The sequence below is a fragment of the Jaculus jaculus genome, chromosome X, assembly GCF_020740685.1.
Source record: "Jaculus jaculus isolate mJacJac1 chromosome X, mJacJac1.mat.Y.cur, whole genome shotgun sequence".
Taxonomy (NCBI): Eukaryota; Metazoa; Chordata; class Mammalia; order Rodentia; family Dipodidae; genus Jaculus; species Jaculus jaculus.
In genome coordinates this window covers 29,362,030-29,383,098 of record NC_059125.1, presented here as the reverse complement: position 1 = coordinate 29,383,098, position 21,069 = coordinate 29,362,030, and the positions used below count along the sequence as shown (strand labels likewise).

Genomic DNA, 21,069 nt, shown 5'->3' with positions numbered 1-21,069 from the left:
ATTTATTTATTTGCAATGACAGAGGGAGGGAGAGAGGGAGGGAAAGAATGGGCATACCAGGGCCTCTTGCTACTGAAAACTAATTCCAGGTGCATGTGCCACTTTATGTACCTGACTTTACATGGGTACTGGAGAATTGAACACCAGCCATCAGTCTTTGCAAGCAAGTACCTTAACACTAAGCCATTTCTCCATCCCTTCTTTTTTTAAAGACAGGGTCTTTCATTGGGCTGGAACTGGCCAATGCTAGACTAACTGACTAGCAAGCCCCAGGGATCTATCTGTCTCTGCCTCCCCAGCACTGGGATTACAAGTGTGCACCACCATGCCCAGCTATATTTTTTTGTCTGCTCATTTAAAATATTACTATTTTTTTAAACTTTTTATATATATTATAACAGGTTAAACTCTTTTATCCCCTTCCCTATGCTCTTGTCACCCTAGGGGCCCTCTTCAGTGGGATTATGGTATTCACTGTGAGATCACAGACCCTGTGGAGTAGTGACAAAACAATGCCTCCGGGTATTTCTACCCACTGTGTGGCACTTACAATCTTTCCACTCTCTTTTCCACAATGTTCCCTGAGCCATGTTTTATATGTGCTCTGGGATCAAACTCCAGTCTTTGTGCTTTCAAGGCAAACGCTTTACCCGCTAAGCTCTCTCTCGAGCCCAGCCAAACCAATTCATACATGCTACATACATCTCTCAGGTTCCAACAAATTCAAGATCTGATTATAGCCTTCAAAATGTGCAGACTGGGACTCAAATTCCATTCCTACCTCTATCAGTAGTTCCTGATCCTTTCATGTGCTCCACTGGATGATACTGATTTCTTTATTTCGATAGTGTTATTTTTACTTTCATTTTTCTCCGTCATCCTTTATACCATGCTTCACTTCTGGTATAATTTACGAAACTGAGGGAAAAAAAAAAACATAAAAATGCCTTTGTGAGATAGAAAGCCCCTGGCATCTCATAGGCAAATTCATGTGTGTGGCAGCAGCATTCCACCTATAAAATCTCTGAGCCTAAAGGGCCTTCCACTTAATATAGATACAGGTTTTAAGTCATTCTGCTTTTCCTGGTCATTAATAGTTTTGCTTGAGTTTATATTTGAAGACGAATTCATAACGAATTAAATAGGTCCTATCTTTCCCTTTTGGGTCTTGAGAGGCCCTGGCGTGAGGCCTAGTGGGACTTCCTGAGCCTAGCTAACATTTGGTGATCTGCCTCTGGCCAGCTAGGACTCAGCAGGACGCCTAATGGCTTCTGGCCTGCTACTTCCCACAGGAGTTGGAATTCCCACAAGCGCACGTGCTTGGGACCAATCATGTCAAAGGTCGAGGTTTACTATTGGCCCTTACCTCTCCCCCATCCTAGAATCCCCGCCTTCATTCTCAACATCACATAGGCACCCGCCTGTAACAATAAAGCGAATTTCTGCTTCGACAAGACTCCCGACTCAGTGTGGTTTTTCTCCCGTGACTAGGAGAGGTTCTGGGTCATCCGAAGTTCATCCTCTTCCTCAACCACTTTGGAGGAACCAGGGGGCCTGGTCCTTCCTCAGCACTACCTGCTGGGGGAGCCCAGCATTTCCCCATCCCTGAACCTCACAAAACAGAGTTGACTCTTTTTTTTTTTGTTTTTTGTTTTTTGTTTTTCAAGGTAGGGTCTTACTCTAGCCCAAGATGACCTGGAATTCACTATGTAGTCTCAGGGTAGCCTCGAACTCACAGCGATCCTCCTACCTCTGCCTCCCAAGTGCTGGGATTAAAGGGGTGTGGCACACCCGGCCAGAGTTGACTCTTAAGTACCTGAGGTATAGATACTGTTTCAAAGACAACTACTACACACCCCATCTTAGGCTAGAACTGAAACACAAAATTGGGCCTCAATTGAAAATGTGTCTCTTTGGAAAGAAGATGCTTTATGAAAGTTTATTGGAAAGAGAAAGGGAAGCTCTGTACATTTTCTCCTTAGGAAAGCTCCAGCTGAATATAGGATCCAGATTGCAATTCTCTGTAAGAAGTATATTAGCCTTTGGAATCAAATGAATTTATATTTTTAATTATTAAACTCATCACCAACCCACAAGATATTTGAGATTTCTTAAACTCTGTTTTTTTGTTTTTGTTGTTTTGAGTCAGGGTTCTCAGTCCAGCTCAGGCTGACGTGGAACCCACTGTAGTCCACATTGGCATCAAACTCACGGCAATCCTCATACCTCAGCTTCTCAAGTGCTGGGATTATAGGCATGAGCCACTTCATCCAGCTAAACTTCTAGTTTCTTAATCTTAGTCCATCACTTAATTAGCTCAATAATTGTAAAAAAAAATATTTTAATTTGTTTATTTGCAGAGAGTTGGGAAGAGTAGGCATGCCAGGGCTTCTTGCTGCTGCAAATGTACTCCACATGTAATGCCACTTTGTGCGTCTGGCTTTATGTGAGTACTGGGAATTAAGCCCAGGCTTGAACCAGGTCTCCAGCTCTCATTAACTCAACACTGACTCTAACTTACAGCAAACTTCTGAACGCTAAATATTAACAACAGCATTGACTAATGTCAAGGAAAGGATATTTTCTACAACACAGTCTGTCTCATATCTGTTTCTATCTGAGTTGGACAAAATTATAGTTCATGGGACTGGACAGATGGCTCAAAAGTTAAAGGAGCTTGTTTGCAAAGATTCATGGTCTGGGTTCAACTCTCCAGTACAAACCTAAAGCCAAATGCACAAAGATGTGTGTGTATCTGGAGTTCATTTGTAGTGGCAAGAAGCCTTACCGCACACTTTCTCTCTCTCCCTCTCTCTCTCTCTCTCTCTCTCACTCTTTCCAAGTAAGCAAACGTTTAAAAACAAAAAACTATACCCCATGGTTGCAAGGACTATGATCATAGAAGCAGATATCAATCTTCAAACCTAGATAAAATAAACTTCACCCCACAGTGAACAGCAATAAATATATATATATATATATATATATATATAAAGAAAAAATTACCACAACTTCTGGTTATTTTTTTTTCAAATTTCTTTCTCACGTCGTGCACACAGATATTGTTTTCTATATGAATCCAATGTTGTATAGAAACAACTTCCCCCTTTAGGTCCTTTATACTGTAAAAGTACTGCAAGTAAAGATAACTTTTGGTTGGCCACGCCCTCTAGAGCTCGCGGTTCTGGCGCCCCCTAGGCCGGAGAGTCAAGGTCCTGACCTGCGCTGAGAGGCAGCTGATTGGCTGACGGGTAGCGCTCTAAGTGCGTGGTAGGGCGTGGTCAGCCGCTTACTACAAAGCTTCTGCACAGCGAACTCGAACTCTCTTGTACCCCTAGACCATTGTGCCAGTCAAGGTGTCTCGCAGGAATGGCGACACGTGTGGCCAGTCTCCTTGGATTCAGAACCTCCCTGGATTGGAGAGACTGAAGTAAGTGGACAATGTCTGACCGTGCCCCAGTGCCCACCACTTACCCTCCCGAGGACACGTTGGCTGGAATGGCAAGCGAGAGGAAGTTGCCTTCCGCCATGGCGAGGGAACCCGCCAAACAGCCCTCGGCCCCAGCGAGCGGACCATCGAAGCAGCTGTCCCCTTGGGCCCAGGCAAGGGCGCCATCGAAGCAGCCATCGCCCTCCACTTCAGCAAGCGGGCCAGGGAAGCAGCTGTCACCCTTGAGCCCAGAGAGCGGGCCGTCCAAGCAGCCGTCACCCTCGGCCCCGGTGAGCAGACCGTCGAAGCAACCGTTGCCCCCGGCCCCGACGAGCAGACCATCAAAGCAGCCGTTGCCCTCGGGCGGGCCCGTGAAGCAGGCGTCTCTTCCGGCCCAGGTGAGCGGGGCAGAGAAGCAGCGGTCGCCTTGGGCCCAGTCAAGGGCGCCATCAAAGCAGCCATTGTCGGTCCCGGTGAGCGGGCCAGCGCAAGAGCTTTCACCCTCGAGCCCAGAGAGACAGCCATCCAAGTTGCCGTTGCCCTCGGCCTGGGCAAGTGGACCACCGAAACAGCTATCACCCTGGGCTTCGGCAACTGGGCCAGGGAAGCAGCTGTCGCCCTTGAGCCCAGCCAGTGGGCCGTCCAAGCAGCCGTTGCCCTTGACCCTGGTGAGCGGACCTGCCAAGCAACAGTCACCTTGGGCCCTGACGAGCGGGCCGGCGAAGCAGGCATCTCCCTCAGCCCTAATGAGTGGGCCCATGAAGCAGCCATCGCCCTCGGCCTCCGCGAGTGGGCCATCGAAACAACCATTGCCCTGGGCCTCGACGACTGGGCTGGGGAAGCAGCCATTGCCTTGGGCCCAGGCAAGGGCGCCATCAAAGCAGCCATCGACTTTGGTCCCGGTGAGCAGGCCAGTGAAGGAGCTGTTGCCCTCGAGCACAGAGAGCGGACCATCCAAGCTGCCATTGCCCTCAGCCTGGGCGAGTGGACCACCGAAACAGCCATCACCATCGGCCTCGGTGAGCGGGCCAGAGAAGCAGCTGTCGCCCTCGAGCCCAGACAGCGGGCCGTCCAAGCAACTGTCGCCCTTGGCCCCGGCGAGTGGAGCAGCCAACCAGCCCTCACCTGGGGCCCTGACGAGTGGGCCCATCAAGCAGGCCTCTCCCTCAGCGCTAACGAGCGGGCCCGTAAAGCCGCCATTGCCCTCCGCCTGGGCAAGTGGGCCACCGAAACAGCTATTGCTCTGGGCCTCGGTGAGTGGGTCAGGGAAGCAGCCATCACCCTCGGCCCCAGCGACAGGACCCATCAAGCAGCAGTCACCTTGGGCCCTGGCGGGTGGGCCCATGAAGCAGCCATTGCCCTCAGCCTGGGCGAGTGGGCCACCGAAACTATCGCTCTGGGCCTCGGCCAGCGGGCCAGGGAAGTCGCTGTCGCCCTCATCCCTGGCAAGCGGACCCACCAAGCAGCCATCATCTTGGGCCCTGGCGGGCGGGCCCACGAAGCAGGCGTCTCCCTCTGCCCCAGCGAGTGAACCATCAAAGCAGCTTTCGCCTTGGGCCCCAGGGAGAGGGTCGCCCATGAGCCCAGAGAGCGGGCCATCCAAGCCGCTTTCACCCTTGGCCCCGGCGAGCGAACCATCGAAGGAGCAGTCACCTTGGGCCCTGGCGGGCGGGATCGTGAAGCAAGTGTCTCCTCCGGCCCCAGCGAGCACACCATCGAAGCAACCATCGCCCTTGGCCCCCACGAGAGGACCCGCCAAACAGCAGTCACCTTGGGCCCTGACGGGCGGGCTGGAGAAGCAGATGTCTCCCCCGGCCCCAGCTAGTGAACCATCAAAGCAGCCATCGACTTCGGCACCAGAGATTGGACCATCGAAGCAGCCTTCGCCTTGGGCCCCAGTGATCGGGTTGCCCTTGAGCCCACAGAGTGGACCCTCCAAGCAACCATTGCCCTCGAGCCCAGAGAGTGGGCCGTCCAAGCAGCCGTCGCCCTTGGCACCAGCAAGCGGGCCGGCGAAGCAGCAGTCAACCTCAATCCTAATGAGCGGGCCCCTGAAAAAGCCTTCGCCCTCCACCTCAGTGAGCAGGCTAGGGAAGCAGCTGTCGCCCTTGAGCCCAGAGAGCCAGCCGTCCAAGCAGCCATCGCCCTCAGTCCTGGGAAGGGGAACATCGAAGCAGCCATCACCCTCGGCCCCAGCGAGTGGACCCGCCAAGCCCCTGTCACCTTGGGCCCTGGCAGCCGGGCCCACGAAGCAGATGTCTCCCCCAGCCCCGGTGAGCGGACCATCGAAGCAGCCATCACCCTCGGCCCCAGGGAGTGGACCCGCCAAGCCCCTGTCACCTTGGGCCCTGGCAGCCGGGCCCACAAAGCAGATGTCTCCCCCAGCCCCGGTGAGCGGACCATCGAAGCAGCCATCACCCTCGGCCCCGGCGACTGGACGTGCCAAGCCCCTGTCACCTTTGGCCCTGGTGGGTGGGCCCACAAAGCAGATGTCTCCCCCAGCCCCAGTGAGTGGACCATCGAAGCAGCCATCACCCTCGGCCCCAGCGACTGGACGTGCCAAGCCCCTGTCACCTTTGGCCCTGGTGGGTGGGCCCACAAAGCAGATGTATCCCCCAGCCCCGGTGAGCGGACCATCGAAGCAGCCATCACCCTTGGCCCCGGTGACTGGACCTGCCAAGCCCCTGTCACCTTTGGCCCTGGCAGGCGGACCCGTGAAGCAGATGTCTCCCCCAGCCCCGGTGAGCGGACCATCAAAGCAGCCATCACCCTTGGCCCCGGCGACTGGACCTGCCAAGCCCCAGTCACCTTCGGCCCTGGCGGGTGGGCCAGCGAAGCAGATGTCTCCCCTGGCCCCAGTGAGCATTCCATCAAAGCAGCCATCACCCTTGGCCCCAGCGAGTGAACCCGCCAAGCCCCAGTCACCTTCGGCCCTGGCGGGTGGGCCCATGAAGCAGCCATCACCTTTGGTCCTGGTGAGCGGGCCAGTGAAGGAGCTGTCACCTTCAAGCCCAGAGAGCAGGCCGTCCAAGCAGCCATCGCCCTTGGCCCCGGCGAGTGGGCCATCTAAACAGCCTTTGCCCTGGGCCACAGTGAGCATGCCCGCCAAGCAGCTGCCGCCTTGGGCCCTGGCGAGTGGGCCCCTGTCGAAGCAGCTGCCGCCCTTGGCCCAGGCAAGTGGACCCGCAAAGCAGCAGTCACCTTGGGCCCTGGTGAGTGGGCCGCCTTTGAAGCCACCTTCACCTTGGGCCCAGGTGAGGGTACCATTGAAACAGCCATTGTCTCCCTGGGCCCTAGTGACTGGACCCACGAAGCAGCTGCCGCCTTGGGCCCTGGCGAGTGGACAGTCGAAGCAGCCATTGCCTTGGGTCCCGGCGATTAGGCCATGGAAGCAACCATCATCACCCTTGGCTCCAGTGAGCGGACCCGCCAAGCAGCTGACCCCTTGGGCCCTGGCGAGTGGGCCGTCAAAGCAACTGTCGCCCTCCGCCCCGGTGAGCAGGCCATGGAAGCAGCCATCGCCCTTGGCCCCAGTGAGTGGACCCGCCAAGCAGCAATCACCTTGGGCCCTGGCTAGTGGGCCGTTGAAACAGCAGTCGTCTTGGGCCCCAGCGAGCGGGCTATTGAAGCAGCTATCTCCCTTGGCCCCAGCGAGCAGACCATCGAAGCAGTCATCACCTTCGGCCACAGCGAGCAAACCATCGAAGCAGGCGTCGCCTTTGGTCCCTGCAAGAGAGCAGGCGAAGCAGCCATCCCCTCTGGAACGTGAAGGCAAGGAGTTGGCGAGGGAGGACCAGGCAGAGGCCACCATCAGCACGGGATCACAGGGAGAGCTGTCACACACGCTCAGGCTGGGACTTGATGTGCCCCAGTTGGCTGTGACTATAAAGCCCCAGCTGCCACCACCACCTAAAGAGAACCCCTGGACCAAAAAGCCTCCAAAACATCTGTCGCCTGTGGAAACTGGCCCATCGCCGCTCTCCCTAGAGAGCCTGGAGGCAGAACTCAGTTCTCCCAAAATTATAGATGTGGGAGAACACATGACAAAGAAATCCAACAAAGCGAGTGGTTTTGGTGATATGGAAAACTGGCCAACACCAAGTGAAGTAGTGAGCAGTATGTCTAAGAGTGTCATCACCCAAGGAAATAAAAAGCTGCAAGGTAGAAAGGCAAAAGAGAGCAAAGGAACCCCAGAAGCAAAATTAGATAATTCTGCTGAAAATGTTGAGGACAGGGCTCAGTCAAGTAACCAGCGAAGAAGAGTTAATAAGCACAAGTGGGTACCACTGCCCTTAAGTGACTTGAGAGATGATAGTCAGGAAAGACCTGGATCCAAGAATACTAATACTTGTCAACCTGAAGCAAGTCAGTCAGATCTTAATAGGAGAAGTAACACAGTAGGTTGGAGACAAGATAGAGAAGAGAAAGGCAATCAAGATGAAGTGTCTATGGAAAGAAGTGAGGCTATAAATATCAGAAGTTCCTCTACAGGTTCAGGAAGAGGTCGTGGATGGGGAAGAGGACAAGGCAGAGGAAATCCTCAAGTGAAATTGGATTATTCACATGGTTATGGAGAACATGGTGAAAGAGCTGATCAGCAATTCCAAGCTGGACTCAGCACCACCATGATGTATTACTACCACGATGTTGCAGGTGTACAGGTGTATCCTGTGAAAGAATCCTTGCTAAAAGAGTATATTAAGCGTCAAATAGAGTATTATTTCAGTATTGAAAATTTGGAACGAGACTTCTTTCTTCGAAGCAAGATGGATGAACAAGGCTTCTTACCTATTTCCTTGGTTGCTGGTTTTCACCGTGTTCGGGCTCTCACCACAAACCTTAACCTAATCTCTGAAGCACTGAAGGATAGCACAGAAGTAGAAATTGTGGATGGGAAAATGAGAAAAAAGATAGAACCAGAAAAATGGCCAATCCCATGCCCTCCTTCACGAAATGTGCCAAAAACAGATTTCTCTCAACTGATTGATTGTCCAGAGTTCATACCAGGCCAAGCCTATGGCTCACATGCCGGCCCTCACAGTTAAGTTTGCCTAGCATTTCAGAAGAGACTTCAGACTTTTGAACAGTGAGTGAACTGTTAAAGGTTATAGAGACTTGTAAAGTTACACTAAAATGCATTTTGCAGTTTGAGATAGCCATGAGCCTAAGGAATGTAATGGTTTTAAAGTGATCTATTTCAGTTCCACGTTGACAAAGAGTAGAGTGATCATCATTAATCTGCATTACCAACTTGACTGGATTTTTGGATCATCTAGGAAACATCTCTCTGGTTATGTCTGAGATGGCAATTCCACAGAAGTTTAACTGAGGTGCTGGATGCTAAGAATGATTCAAAGGGGAGTAAGGAGCAGGAAGGAATACCAGCATTCATCTCTGTTTCCTGACTACAGAAGAACACAATCCTAGCCATCTCATGCTCCCGATTACCATGCCTTCCCTGCCATGACAAGACCAGTCTTCAAACCAGGAACCAAAATAAATCCTTCCTCCCTTAAGTTGTTTCTTGATACGTATTAGGTTATAGTGAGAAAAGTAGCTAATGTATCAACAAAGTATTGATGGCAGACAGTTTCAGTTATTATCTCTTGTTTCTTTTCAGTTAACAATTTGGGCACATGTTACTAAAGTTCAATAAAAGTTACGTTGTTTTAGCTTTTGTTGATTTTTTTAAATGTTTAATGAATGATTTATGACCTAGATTTATTTATTGTGTAAAGTTGGGGTCCAAGATGAAATTTTTAACCAGCCTATACAGTCATTGAGTAAGTTGGTTAATACAGAAAATAGGATAGCTTTTCCTCCTTTCTATTGCTGCTAGCTCTCTAGCTTTGTCTCCTGACCCTCTTTATCTTCCATTTTTCTTGATTTTTCTCCTGTCTCCTTGGTTCTGCCTCTTCTTTCTTTTCTTCCTCCTCAGCCATTTTCCTAAGGAATATCTATGAGGAATTTAGTGGCTCTCTAACACAGGTTGGGCTGCAATGGTGTAATAAGACTTTCTTAGAAAAAAAACTGGGCTTATAGAGCACTACTGTCACTTATTTTGCCATCCTTATCTTTCTTATGTATGGTTTTATACAAGACACACATCTATCTATGAACTGGACCCTAACAAGGATCACAAAATCTTTTGGCCACGTTTGAGAGGGGCCATGTCCCTAACTGGCAGATGGCAGCTCTACATGGCCCTGACAGAAGGTAGGTCATGGTAACCAGTGTGTAGTGTCTTCCTGAGAGAGGTCATGGTTGACACAGCCACTGTTGGCATGAGGATGGCCATAGGCCAAGGTGCAGCCACCATGTGAGAGTCTGGCCCTAGCCATGATGGCTGTGGTAGTTATGGCCAAAGATATACTGCACTGCAATCTCAGTGCCCACAAGTGAGAGCTCAAGCATCCCCTGAAGTAGAGAGACCTGCCTGGGCTGCTGGCTGTACAGTTAGCTCACACTGGAGAAAGGGGAGCACCACCAGGGACAGATGAATGGTCTACTGGACAGGGATGGACTCAGACAGCATAGACAAAGAACTTATGCACACCCTCCCAAGACTGGGAGGGGGAGCATCTGAAAGTTGAGTAGGTGGAGGAAGAGGAATCCTTCCATACTCCCCTAAAGAGGATGCCAGGATAGCAGCGTTTAGAAATGAGATAGGAAAGGGGTCAAGAAAGTCACCCTAAATCAGACATACTCAGCAGAAATACCTGACTAAAGAGAAAAGGGACTAATAAGAGGAACTGGTTCCTTCATTAGTGTAAAGGGAGGGAAGTAGGCAACCCTATAACCACCTCCCATTTGGGTTCCAAGCTCTGAGAAGGGAGCTTTGGCTTACAGCAAATCAGGTACTATCAGTTTCTCCATGTTTGTGAGTTTTTATCTGGCCTGGGGCATCCAATACACTCCAATACTTTGTTTACTTTAAGGAATGAACCCAAACCTCTACTCGGCACCAGAGAAGTGTCCACATCATTTGGGGGCTGGGTCCTGTATCTGAAGATGGATATAACTGGCTGAAAATCTCAGAGGACTGAAGAATGACCATGAGCTTGAGCATCCAACATCTTGAGAAACTTCATGGAGCTAGGGGAACTCCTAGCTACAATTAGCACAACCAAATCCCTCTGAAAGCCCCTTCTTTAGAATAAGGGACCTAATCTAAGGGGAATGTGTGACTCTTCTCATAAGGCTAAATGGAAATTTATCCCCCAGAATAGGAAAGAACAAGGGCAGGGGATATACTGCCACCCATAAGCCCAGAGACAGATGTTTTTCCTTCTTTAAGAAAAGGTCACAGTCCAGGGTTAAGGGGTGGCAAAAAAAAAAAAATCAGTATATCCTGCTGATCATTACCTCATGGCCAATGGTGCTTCTTTTTCATGAAGGCCTAGTCCATGCCTATGGTGGAAACTGTGCTCCTCAGTTGGCTCTTGGGGCCCTGGCCAGATGAAGCTTGCTGCTCATTCTGTAGCACTTTTTATTATTGGCTCCTCTCTTCCTACCTTCTCATCTTTTTTTTTTTTTTTTCCTAACACTTGATTTCATCTTGGTCATCATCCTCTCAGACCTCCCCTTTACAATATAACATGACTCCATGATTTAAGGCAGAAGGAAGATATGGTCACTACTGTGGCTAGCAGTTTCCTGGCAGGCCCATAATTTCTCCCAGTCCCTGTGATTATTGTCATTTCTTCCCCCAACTTGATACACCTCAGTTCTGTCACTTTTTGGTCACAAACACACTCCCATCTTTCTAGGGATTCTTTGTCTTTGTTCCTTTCTGGAGTCCTTTTTCTTTTTATTTCTTTGTTGTTGCTTTTGCATTTTTTGTTTTCCAAGGTAGGGTCTTGCTCTAGCCCAAGCTAACCTGGAATTCATTACGTAGCCTCAGTGTGGCCTCAAACTCATGGTGATCCTCCTTCCTCTGCCTCCGGAGTGCTGGGACAAAAGGAGTGTGCCACCATGCCCAGCTCTTCCAAGAAGCCTAGTCCTAATAGTCTTTGGGGAAAAGTGGAACACTCTACATAGTCTCAATTACAATACAATCCTTCAATTATATCATTTTTTTTCAGGAAAGAGGAAAAATGGTCAGGGATAGCCTATGTTCAGTTGTTGTCCTACCTCCATGACACTCCTGAGCTAGTTAACAATTATCAGCTTGACTCAGCCACTCTGGCTGTTAACAGTTCAAATTTTCCTCCAATGGGACCAGAAGGTCAGATCTCAATACCATCAGCCCGTTCTAGCCCCTAAGAACCTTGTGCCACCTAAACATGATACCTAAAGGAACTCAGCCAATCATGACTAGGAAATCCATGAGAACCCTGGGAATGCATCCCTTACAAGAGACTTCCAGGGAATTCTGTCCTACCTGTGTCCACCAGCCCTTTTTCCTGACCAAACTAAGAGGTACAAAAAAAGAGGAGTTAAGCAGCTTTACTGAAGATCCAGACCAATATCAGGCCTTGCAACAACTCGCCTGATGATAGGATCTAAGGTAGAAGGATGTCATGTTCTGCTAGTTCAAACTCTCACCTCTATTGAGAAACAGAGGGTTCTAGCACAGGCATTTCCAGCTGGGAATGAATACTACATGGTTCATTCATAGGTTCAAGATTCAAATGTTCCTATGGGAGCAGAAGCAATCACCAAGTCTAACCCTAATTGGGACCAGGGAGACTCCGTGAGGTCTTGGGACTACAGACATTTTGTCTATTGAATCCTTGAAGACATTCAAAGAGCTATAGTAAAACCCTCAAATCAGGGAGAACATGAGCCTTCCATCACATTCCTCCAGAGTCTCAAAAAAGGTAATCCAAAAACACATCAATGTGATTGCAGAGACCATGGAAAAGTGTTGGGCCTTGAGAGGCCCGGGTTTGAGGCCTAGTGGAACTTCCTGAGCCTAGCTAAAGTTTGGTGACCTGTCTCTGGCCAGCTAGGACTCAGCAAGACGCCTAATGGCTTCTGGCCTGCTACTTCCACACAAGAGTTGGAATTATCACAAGGCCTTGGACTCGATCACCAGCAATGGAGGAGGGAGGGAGGAAAGAGAGAGGGAGAATAGATATAAACAAATCTAAAATTATAGAAATTTAGCAAATAGAATGAGAAGCTTGGGACTTAGATAAGTGGTACAGTGTTTGCCTAGCATGCATAAGGCTCTTGGTTTGACCCCCTCCCCATCCTATCCCTTCAAAAAAACAGAATGATGTAAGACAAAAAAAAAAAAAAAAAAGAACACCAGACAGATTGTCGTTGAGCCCGCCCATGAGCTCACCTTCACTCATCTCCTTGAGAACACAATCTCCAAGTCACCGTTTGAACTGCTGGGCATTAGAGCTTCAGCATACGAATTTGGGTGAGAATGGGTGGAATTCAGTTTAGCTCACAAACACCGGGACTGATAAATCAGGAATAGTCTGAAAAAGAACTGGTTCATGGCCCAGATTAGTGTCCCAAGCAACGTGACAGCACAATGCAAAGTGACCCAGAACTGGATGGCAGACAACATAAAGGGACTTTCTGGTAATAATTTGAATCCTATTAGCCTGTGAATTGGGATATTGTATTACAAAAAAAAAAAAAAAGAGTTGGAATTATCATTTCAGTAGTCACAGTTTACTATTGGCCCTTACCTTTCCCCCCATCCTAGAATCCCCACCTTCGTCCCCAACATTATATAGGCAACTGCTTGTAACAATAAAACGAGTTCCTGTGAGTTCCTGCTTCCACAAGACTCCCAACTCAGTGTGGTTTTTCTCCGGTGACTAGGAGAGGTTATGAGTCGTCCAATGCTCATCCTCCTCCTCAACCCCTTGGGAGGAACCAGCAGGCCTGGTCCCTCCTCAGCACTACCTACCCGCTGGCGAACCCCGACATCTGGTGCCTAACGTGGGGCTCCGGGAACTCGGCCAACTAGTGCCCCGTGAGAGGCATTCGTTGAGGAGAAAATCGGTGTACATGTGTGGGTGAGTGTATCCTCACAAGTTATGAGGCGGTCTTTATATTTAATGCGCTAAACTTTGCTTCTATAACCTGTACTTGTTTGTCAACATCTCTTCATTCCCTTTCCTTTCACTTTCAGTTTTCCGGCAGATTTTGTATTTCTGAAGGCTTGTGCTTCTCTCTCCCCCTCTCTCCCTCCCTCTCTCTCTCTCTCTTTTCCTCTCCCTCTCCCCTTCCCTCCCTCCCTCCTTCCCTCTCTCCCCCCCCCCTCTCTCCTTGGGCCTGTGAAGGCAGGCCAGCTTTTTCTGCCATTATGGAACTTCCCCTGGATCTGTAAACTTCAATAAATATCCCTTCCTCCATAATTGTACCTGGTCTGGTAGTTTATCTTAGCGAACCTGAAGCTATCTGATAAGTGGACTGAGATGAACCTAACCATGTGGATGTTTATCTTTTGGAACCTTTGTTTTGGAGGAATAGACATGGACTTGATGCTTGCAACTGAAGTTTTCTTCTGGAGTGGTAAGCCAAGTTTTATGGACTATTCTGATGAGAGTCTGAGAATGCTAAATACAGACAGCATTAAAGTTCAAGTCTTGGCTTATGAGCTTTCTAAGGGAAAGGAAAGACTGCAGGGGACTTTGTTGGAACTGGGCTACTGGCATAAGGGCTGGCTACATCCTGCTGCCCAGGCCCAGAGAGTTGTAATGGACTGATGTGCTTAGCTAGAGATATTGGACTGAAAGATTTAAGATTTTGGGTTTTTTTTTGTTTGTTTGTTTGTTTTGGTTTTTCGAGGTAGGGTTTCACTCTAGCCCAGGCTGATCTGGAATTCACTATGGAGTCTCAGGGTGGCCTAAAACTCATGGTAATCCTCCTACCTCTGCATCCTGAGTGCTGGGATTAAAGGCATGCACCACCACACCCGGCTAAAATTTAAGATTTTAAGCTAAAAGAACCTCAAGCAAGTTAAAATTACAGTCAGACAGTGAGACTAATTTTAGGTTATGGTGGTTCAGTTTATATTGTTTTTGTCTCTCCTTGCTATGCCTTATACCAGTTAAAAATGTTTACTCTGTGCCTTTATATGTGAGAAGTATTTAACTTCCTTAATTTTACAGGTCTTAATATCTTAAATTAGTCAAGACTGTGGAGACCTTTAAAATTGAACTGAGTACAATTTATAATATATGATGGTTATAAATCTATCGGGAGCCAGGGGTGGAATGTGGTTATTTAAATAGATGGGCCCCCTCATTGGCAGCTGTGCCCGGCCCTCCCCTACTGGGAGTTGGCGGGCAGTCCACCTCCTGGGAGACTGCCACGTGGCTCCCTTGGACTGACCCAGATGGGGACAAGGGAAAAATCTGCCCTCTCATGGTGACTGGGCTCACTGATATTTTTCTTTCAGTTGATACCTTTTCCCGTGCCTGCTGGGCATCGGTACATTCTGGGGGAAAATCTAAACATACAATTAGCCATATGCTTCAATGCTTTGCCACCCTTGGACTACCTGACCAAACTAAAACAGATAATGGCCCCTGCTTCATAAATAAGACCTTTATAGATTTTCTTCAGACCTGGAAAATCTCACATTACACAGAAAACCCATACAACCCCCGGGCCCAAACTATTGTTATAAGATATAATCAGAGTCTCAAGTCTCAATTACAAAAACAAAAGGGTAATCCTTACCCCCACACAACCAACTAAAAAAAGGCATTAGTTACCCTAAATATTTTAAATTTTTCTAACAATTTATAATATGTGATGGTTATAAATCTATTGGGATCCAAGGGCTGAATGTGGTAATTTAAATAAATGGCCCCCAATATATTCAATTGTTTATTTGCTTGTAGTCTACATTCTACAGCCACCTGGCTGGAGTCAATGCCATTGTGTGGATCTTTAGGTGTGATGGTGGGTTTAAGATTTCAATCTAAAGATATGCAATGTGTGCCTAGAAGGAGTTCCTGAAGTATACTGTAGTTTTTGTAGTTTAGGCTTGTACTTTTAATGTCTAACTATCCTTCATACTCACAGCTTTAAAGTAGCTCCTGAGAAAGTTCAAACTGTGCTTCCCTTTAAGATTTTGGGCTCAATCCTTACCATAGATACAGTTTCACCTGTTAGATGCTCTATATACTAGGGTTGAAAGTTAGAACTCATTTGGAGTGCCATGTAGATTTTCAATGGATTTGTGTTACTTCTAAAAAATATGACAGTCAACAGCATTGGAAAAATGCATTTAAAAGATATTTGACATAATGATAATATTTCCTTGGATCTGATTCAGTTACATTCAGAGATTTTGTCTTTGCAAAATAATCATCTTACTTTTGATGCAGCTAAAGCTGCTGATGACTTCATATCTGCTTTTAAGTCTGTCTTGCCTGAATGGTATTCTCTCACTTCTTAGATAGGAAGATTTGCTACTACAGGTGTTTTGTATTTTGCTCATTCTGTGTCTGCTGCCCATACTCGCTAAAGGCCTTTGGAGATCCATTATGGATATCCGTGCAGAAGTACATAGGATACAGCTACGGACTGACCCTGGCTTCCTGGGACATTATCTTAAAGCCCCTGCAGAGGCTGGTAGGCAAAGATGGGTAAGATTCTCTCAAGTTAGGTCAACCTAAGACAGTACATGAATGATGGAATTCATGTACCAATGACAGGTAAGGCCTAAATATCATAGAGGACAACCTAAGACAGACACAGTCTTTCTGCACTGAGGCCCAGCAGGGCCTGGTTCATAAAAAATAAAAAAGGGGGGAAGGAATTGTCTGGAGCCATTTGGCTGGCCTTGTATCCATCGCTCTGGGCCATTTGACAGCAAGACTTTAGCATCTACATGTAAACAAGATGATACACATTCAGTGTTACTGATAAGAGCTGGCCATTCCTTAAGATTTATGTTTGTATTGCTGAGATCAAATGGTTTGTTTGTTTCCCAACCTTGGGATAATCTTTTGTACTGAGAAGTGATTAAAGTGCAAAAACTCTGTAACAGAAAGGAGTTTTTATATAAAAACTTATGTGAAGCTCATGAAATTTTTGCCTATGGGAGAACTTTGTAAAAAGAAAAAGACCCATTTGGGTACCAGCGAGAGACTTAAAATATCTGGGCCTCCCCGGCTGTTTGCAGCACAGTTGCCCATATGACCTTAAAAAATTGCTAAGCCACCTTCGCCATCACTGTCCAGCTTTTATCAATGCTTCCTCTGGAACTTGCATTTGGGCCCTGCCTTCCCCTAATAATTCCAGTATAGATGTGGGATACATTCATCCTTCCTTATGTACTTTTAACACAACTGAGCCCAGTGCTCAACACTGCCTGCCTTCTTGAATGGTTTATGTTTGTGGAGGTGGGCTGGCCTATGACTTCCTGCCCACCAATTAGATGGGCCTTTGTGCCCCAGCCACCTTAATCCCAGATGTAGATATCATTCCTGGAAGCTAGATTCCCTGGCTGAGGTAGTCCTACAAAACAGGAGGGGACTAGACCTACTAACAGCCAAAAAGGGAGGCATATGCTTGTTTTTACAGGAAAAATGCTGCTTCTACACAAATAAATCGGGAATCATCCAGGATAAGATTAAGTGGCTCCAGGAAGACTTGGAGAGGAGGTGACAGGACCCCCAGGACAGCCCACTATGGAAAGGCTTACATGGCTTCTTACCCTACCTCCTCCCTCTACTTAGGCCCCTCCTTCTCCTCCTCCTTATCCTCACTGTTGGGCCTTGTGTAATTAACAAAATTACACAATTCATTCACCAGTGGCTAGAGGCAATAAAACTCCATCAGGTTGAGATACATTACCACAGGCTGACAACTCAGGAATTAAGCTCCTCAGATGACCCACTGCCACCTCCTCTACCCTCCACGAGACTGAGACAACCTAAGACAGGCCATGGAGTGGGTTCTCAGTGAGCTAAACACATGGTACCCAGTGATGGGTAAGATCCCTAAGACAGGGGCCATGGTGACTAATGCTCTTACAAAAACAAAAGGGGGAGATGTTGGGCCTTGAGAGGCCTGGGCATGAGGCCTAGTTGAGCTTCCTGAGCCTAGCTAAAGTTTGGCGACCTGTCTCTGGCCAGATAGGACTCAGCAAGACGCCTAATGGCTTCTGGCCTGCTACTTCCGCACAGAAGTTGGAATTATCATTTCAATAGTCACAGTTTACTATTGGCCCTTACCTTTCCCCCCATCCTAGAATCCCCACCTTCATCCCCAACATTATATAGGCAACTGCTTGTAACAATAAAGCGAGTTCCTGTGAGTTCCTACTTCCACAAGACTCCCAACTCAGTGTGGTTTTTCTCCAGTGACTAGGACAGGTTCTGAGTGGTCTGACACTCATCCTTTTCCTCAACCCTTTGGGAGGAACCAGCAGGCCTGGTCCCTCCTCAGCAGTACCTACCCACCGGGGAGGAGCCTGGCAGAAAAGGAAGTTCTCAAAAGTAAATTTTTAACTCAATCAGCACAAGGTATTCACAGAAAACTATAAATACTGGTGGCTGAGTCAAGTAAGAGTTTAGAACAGGGCTGAAGAGATGGATCAACAGTTAAGGCACTTGCCTGCAAAGACTAATGACCCAGGTTTGATTTCTCAGTACCCATGTAAAGCCAGATGCACATGGTGGCTCATGCATCTGGAGTTCATTTGCAGTGGCTAGAGGCCCTGGCATGTCCATTTCTTCCTCTCCCTCCCTCCCCTCCTCCCTCTATCTTTCTGCTTGCAAGGAAAAAAAAAAGAAAGAATAATCTAACACCAATTAGTCCAGACTGCTACATTGGTCTATTGCAATCTGGACCAACAAAAGGAAAAACAAAGACAAAAATAGAAAAATAAATAAACCACATCAGGAGATCCTAGCAGTTATGAAGGTTACTCAAAGATTGACCATCCCAAAAAGTGTCTGTAGGGCTTGCTTCCCCTGTGGACAGCCTGGATATTTCCAGAGAATGCCCCCAAAGAGAGTGAGCACTAAGGGACATATCTTGGCCTCTTCCAGGACCTTGTCCAAACTACCAGTTAAGCCACTGGAAGGTTAGATCTCCCCTGAGCCCAAGAAATGTAAAGCCAACTCCTTCAACAGAACATTGACAAGTCTTAGGGCGTTCTCTGAAGGCTCCCATTGTGACCAGTCCAATTTGAGGAACCCTGGGTAGCTATTTAAATGGCAAAATACACCCTAAATTTCTTGGTTGATATGGGAGCCAAATTCCCTGCACTTTTCCTCCAGGCCTCCTATCTAACCACAAAAGCTATCTTCCACCTTCAAGGGCATATTGGACACCAGGCCTAAGAAAGATTTTTTTTTCTTTTTTTAAAATTTTTTTTTATTTATTTATTTGAGAGCGACAGACACAGAGAGAAAGACAGATAGAGGAATAGAGAGAGAATGGGCGTGCCAGGGCTACCAGCCTCTGCCAACGAACTCCAGACGCGTGTGCCCCCTTGTGCATCTGGCTAATGTGGGACCTGGGGAACCGAGCCTCGAACTGGGGTCCTTAGGCTTCACAGGCAAGCGCTTAACCGCTAAGCCATCTCTCCAGCCCCTAAGAAAGATTTTTACCTAGTCCCTGGCCTGTTCCTGGGGAGACTGCTTCTTCCACCATTCCTTCCTTACAGTTCCAGAAATTACAGCCCCACTGTTAGGGAGATATCCTTTCCAACTGCCAGGTAGAATTAATTTTACCTCCTGGGGGGGAAACTTGTGAAAACTTAGCATTATACGTATGGGAAATAGGAAAGAGGAAATTGTTTAACCATGACAGGGATCTAAGGGAAAATGAATATAGACACGTGACTGGAAGTTGAAGAGTAAATGGATGGATTCTGAAAGGAAATAGTAAATAGAAAGGGACAAGAAGCACTATAACCAAGAACAGAAAGGAGAAAATGAAAAGAAGCAGAATGGAGACCCAGACATTTGTGACATGCTTCCCAGGAGGGCTCTGTAGGACTTTCCCCAAGACCCTGCTCAGTGACTGCACACTCATCCTCAGTTCTCCCTTTACATTGCCAAAAAACAGGTTTGAATTAGGTGTCCCCCATAAACTTATGTGTTCTAAATGTTTGCTCCCCAACTCACCCAATTTGGAGGAGGAGCCTTGCTGAAGGAGGGGCATTGGTGGGGGTGGCCCTTGAGGTTTATTAGCCCTAGCCTGACAATGTTATTTGGCTCAGCTTCCTCCTGCTATTTTCCACCTGCTGTGACAAGGAGGTGATGTCCAGCCTCTGCTCTACAGTCTTACAATTTTTTTCTTTGCCATCATGAAACTTCCTCTTGTGACTGTAAGCCAAAAAAAATAATACTTTCCTCCTATCAGCTGCTTTGGTCAGGTTCTTTATCCCAGCAATGAGAAGGTAACTGCAACAAGAACCTTGGCCCGGCCAGTAGGAACTAGCCCACAGTTAATGGGGTATATAAGCAAAGAGCTGGACCCAGAAGGGAAAGGATAGCCAGAATGTTTGAGATCTACATATTATTCAACTTGTAAAATTCCAACAGGTCCTCTCAGAACTCTACAAGGGATTCTAAGAGATAGGACTATAGTACCCATTCTCTTTGGTCCCATAAAAACCCTATGAGAGAGGCTTGACAGATGATTTAGCAGTTAAGGCACTTACCTGTGAAGCATATGAGCTCATGTCCAAATCTCCAGGTCCCACATAGCCAGATGCATAGTGATACAAGTAAACAATGTTGCACATGTGTCACAAGGAGGCATACACATCTGGAGTTCATTTGCAGTGGCTAAGGCCCTGGCTCGCTTGCTCACTCTCTCTCTCTCTCTCTCTCTCTCTCTCTCTCTCTCTTTCTCTCTCTTTTAAAAAAATCTAAAAATTCCCTATGAGAATCTCCTCCTTAGAAACTACCTGGGATGGCCCCTATCTCATTATCCTACCCTACCCACAACAGTCAAGTTGGGGGGAATAGTTTCTTGGGTACACCACACCATAGTGAAACACTAGCATCTCACACAGCCTTCTGAGGAAGAAGCATGAGTCCTTAGGCTTCACACACAAGCACCTTAACTGCTAAGCAATCTCTCCAGCCCTCTCTCTGTGTTTCAAATAAATAAATATTTTTAAAAGGTGTTTGAATGTCCTCACATCTTGATGGATGACTTTTAGAATGATAGAGGGGCAAATGTTGCTTCCCCAGAAGCTTGGCTTCTGTCTTCTGTAAGATAGGATTGCAGGGTTGCAGGGACTAATTTCTGACTCACATAAAATCTGGAATTTATAGTGGAACTGCTCCTGGCAGAAGGAACAACAAAATGGTAGCCGCAGACAGAAGTGAACTGTCAGCAAATGACCAAAAAAATAAATAAATAAAATTTTTAAAAATCAGAGTTTCAGAAATAAATGTGTATCATGTAAATTGACTAACCTCAGATTATATTAATAGGAAAAGAAGACAGGTGAAAGGCCCCCCCAACAGGGGTTGACCATAAATGGCCTGGCCTAGGAACTGAGGGGTGTGTATAAGTGGCCGATCAAAGGAAAGACACTGGAAATGGACAGGGCCTGCACTCTAAGCTTTCTAAAGGAACCTGCAAATGCCCCTGTGAAAGCATCAGATAGCAATTTCCACCATATCCCCAAACCCGAATCCAAATTGTGAGAACTATGCAAGGGTGTGCCCTTTGCCACAAAGTCT

General features: G+C 47.5%; 1 protein-coding gene across 1 annotated transcript; it reads left to right on the top strand.

Annotated features, from left to right (window-relative positions):
• The first annotated feature begins 7,335 nt into the window (after nt 1–7,335).
• On the top strand, nt 7,336–8,475 carry LOC101604138 (la-related protein 1B-like). The gene has a single exon (XM_012951553.2). The coding sequence runs from the start codon at nt 7,471–7,473 to the stop codon at nt 8,473–8,475; it is 1,005 nt and encodes a 334-aa protein (XP_012807007.2). The 5' UTR covers nt 7,336–7,470.
• The last annotated feature ends 12,594 nt before the right edge of the window (nt 8,476–21,069 follow it).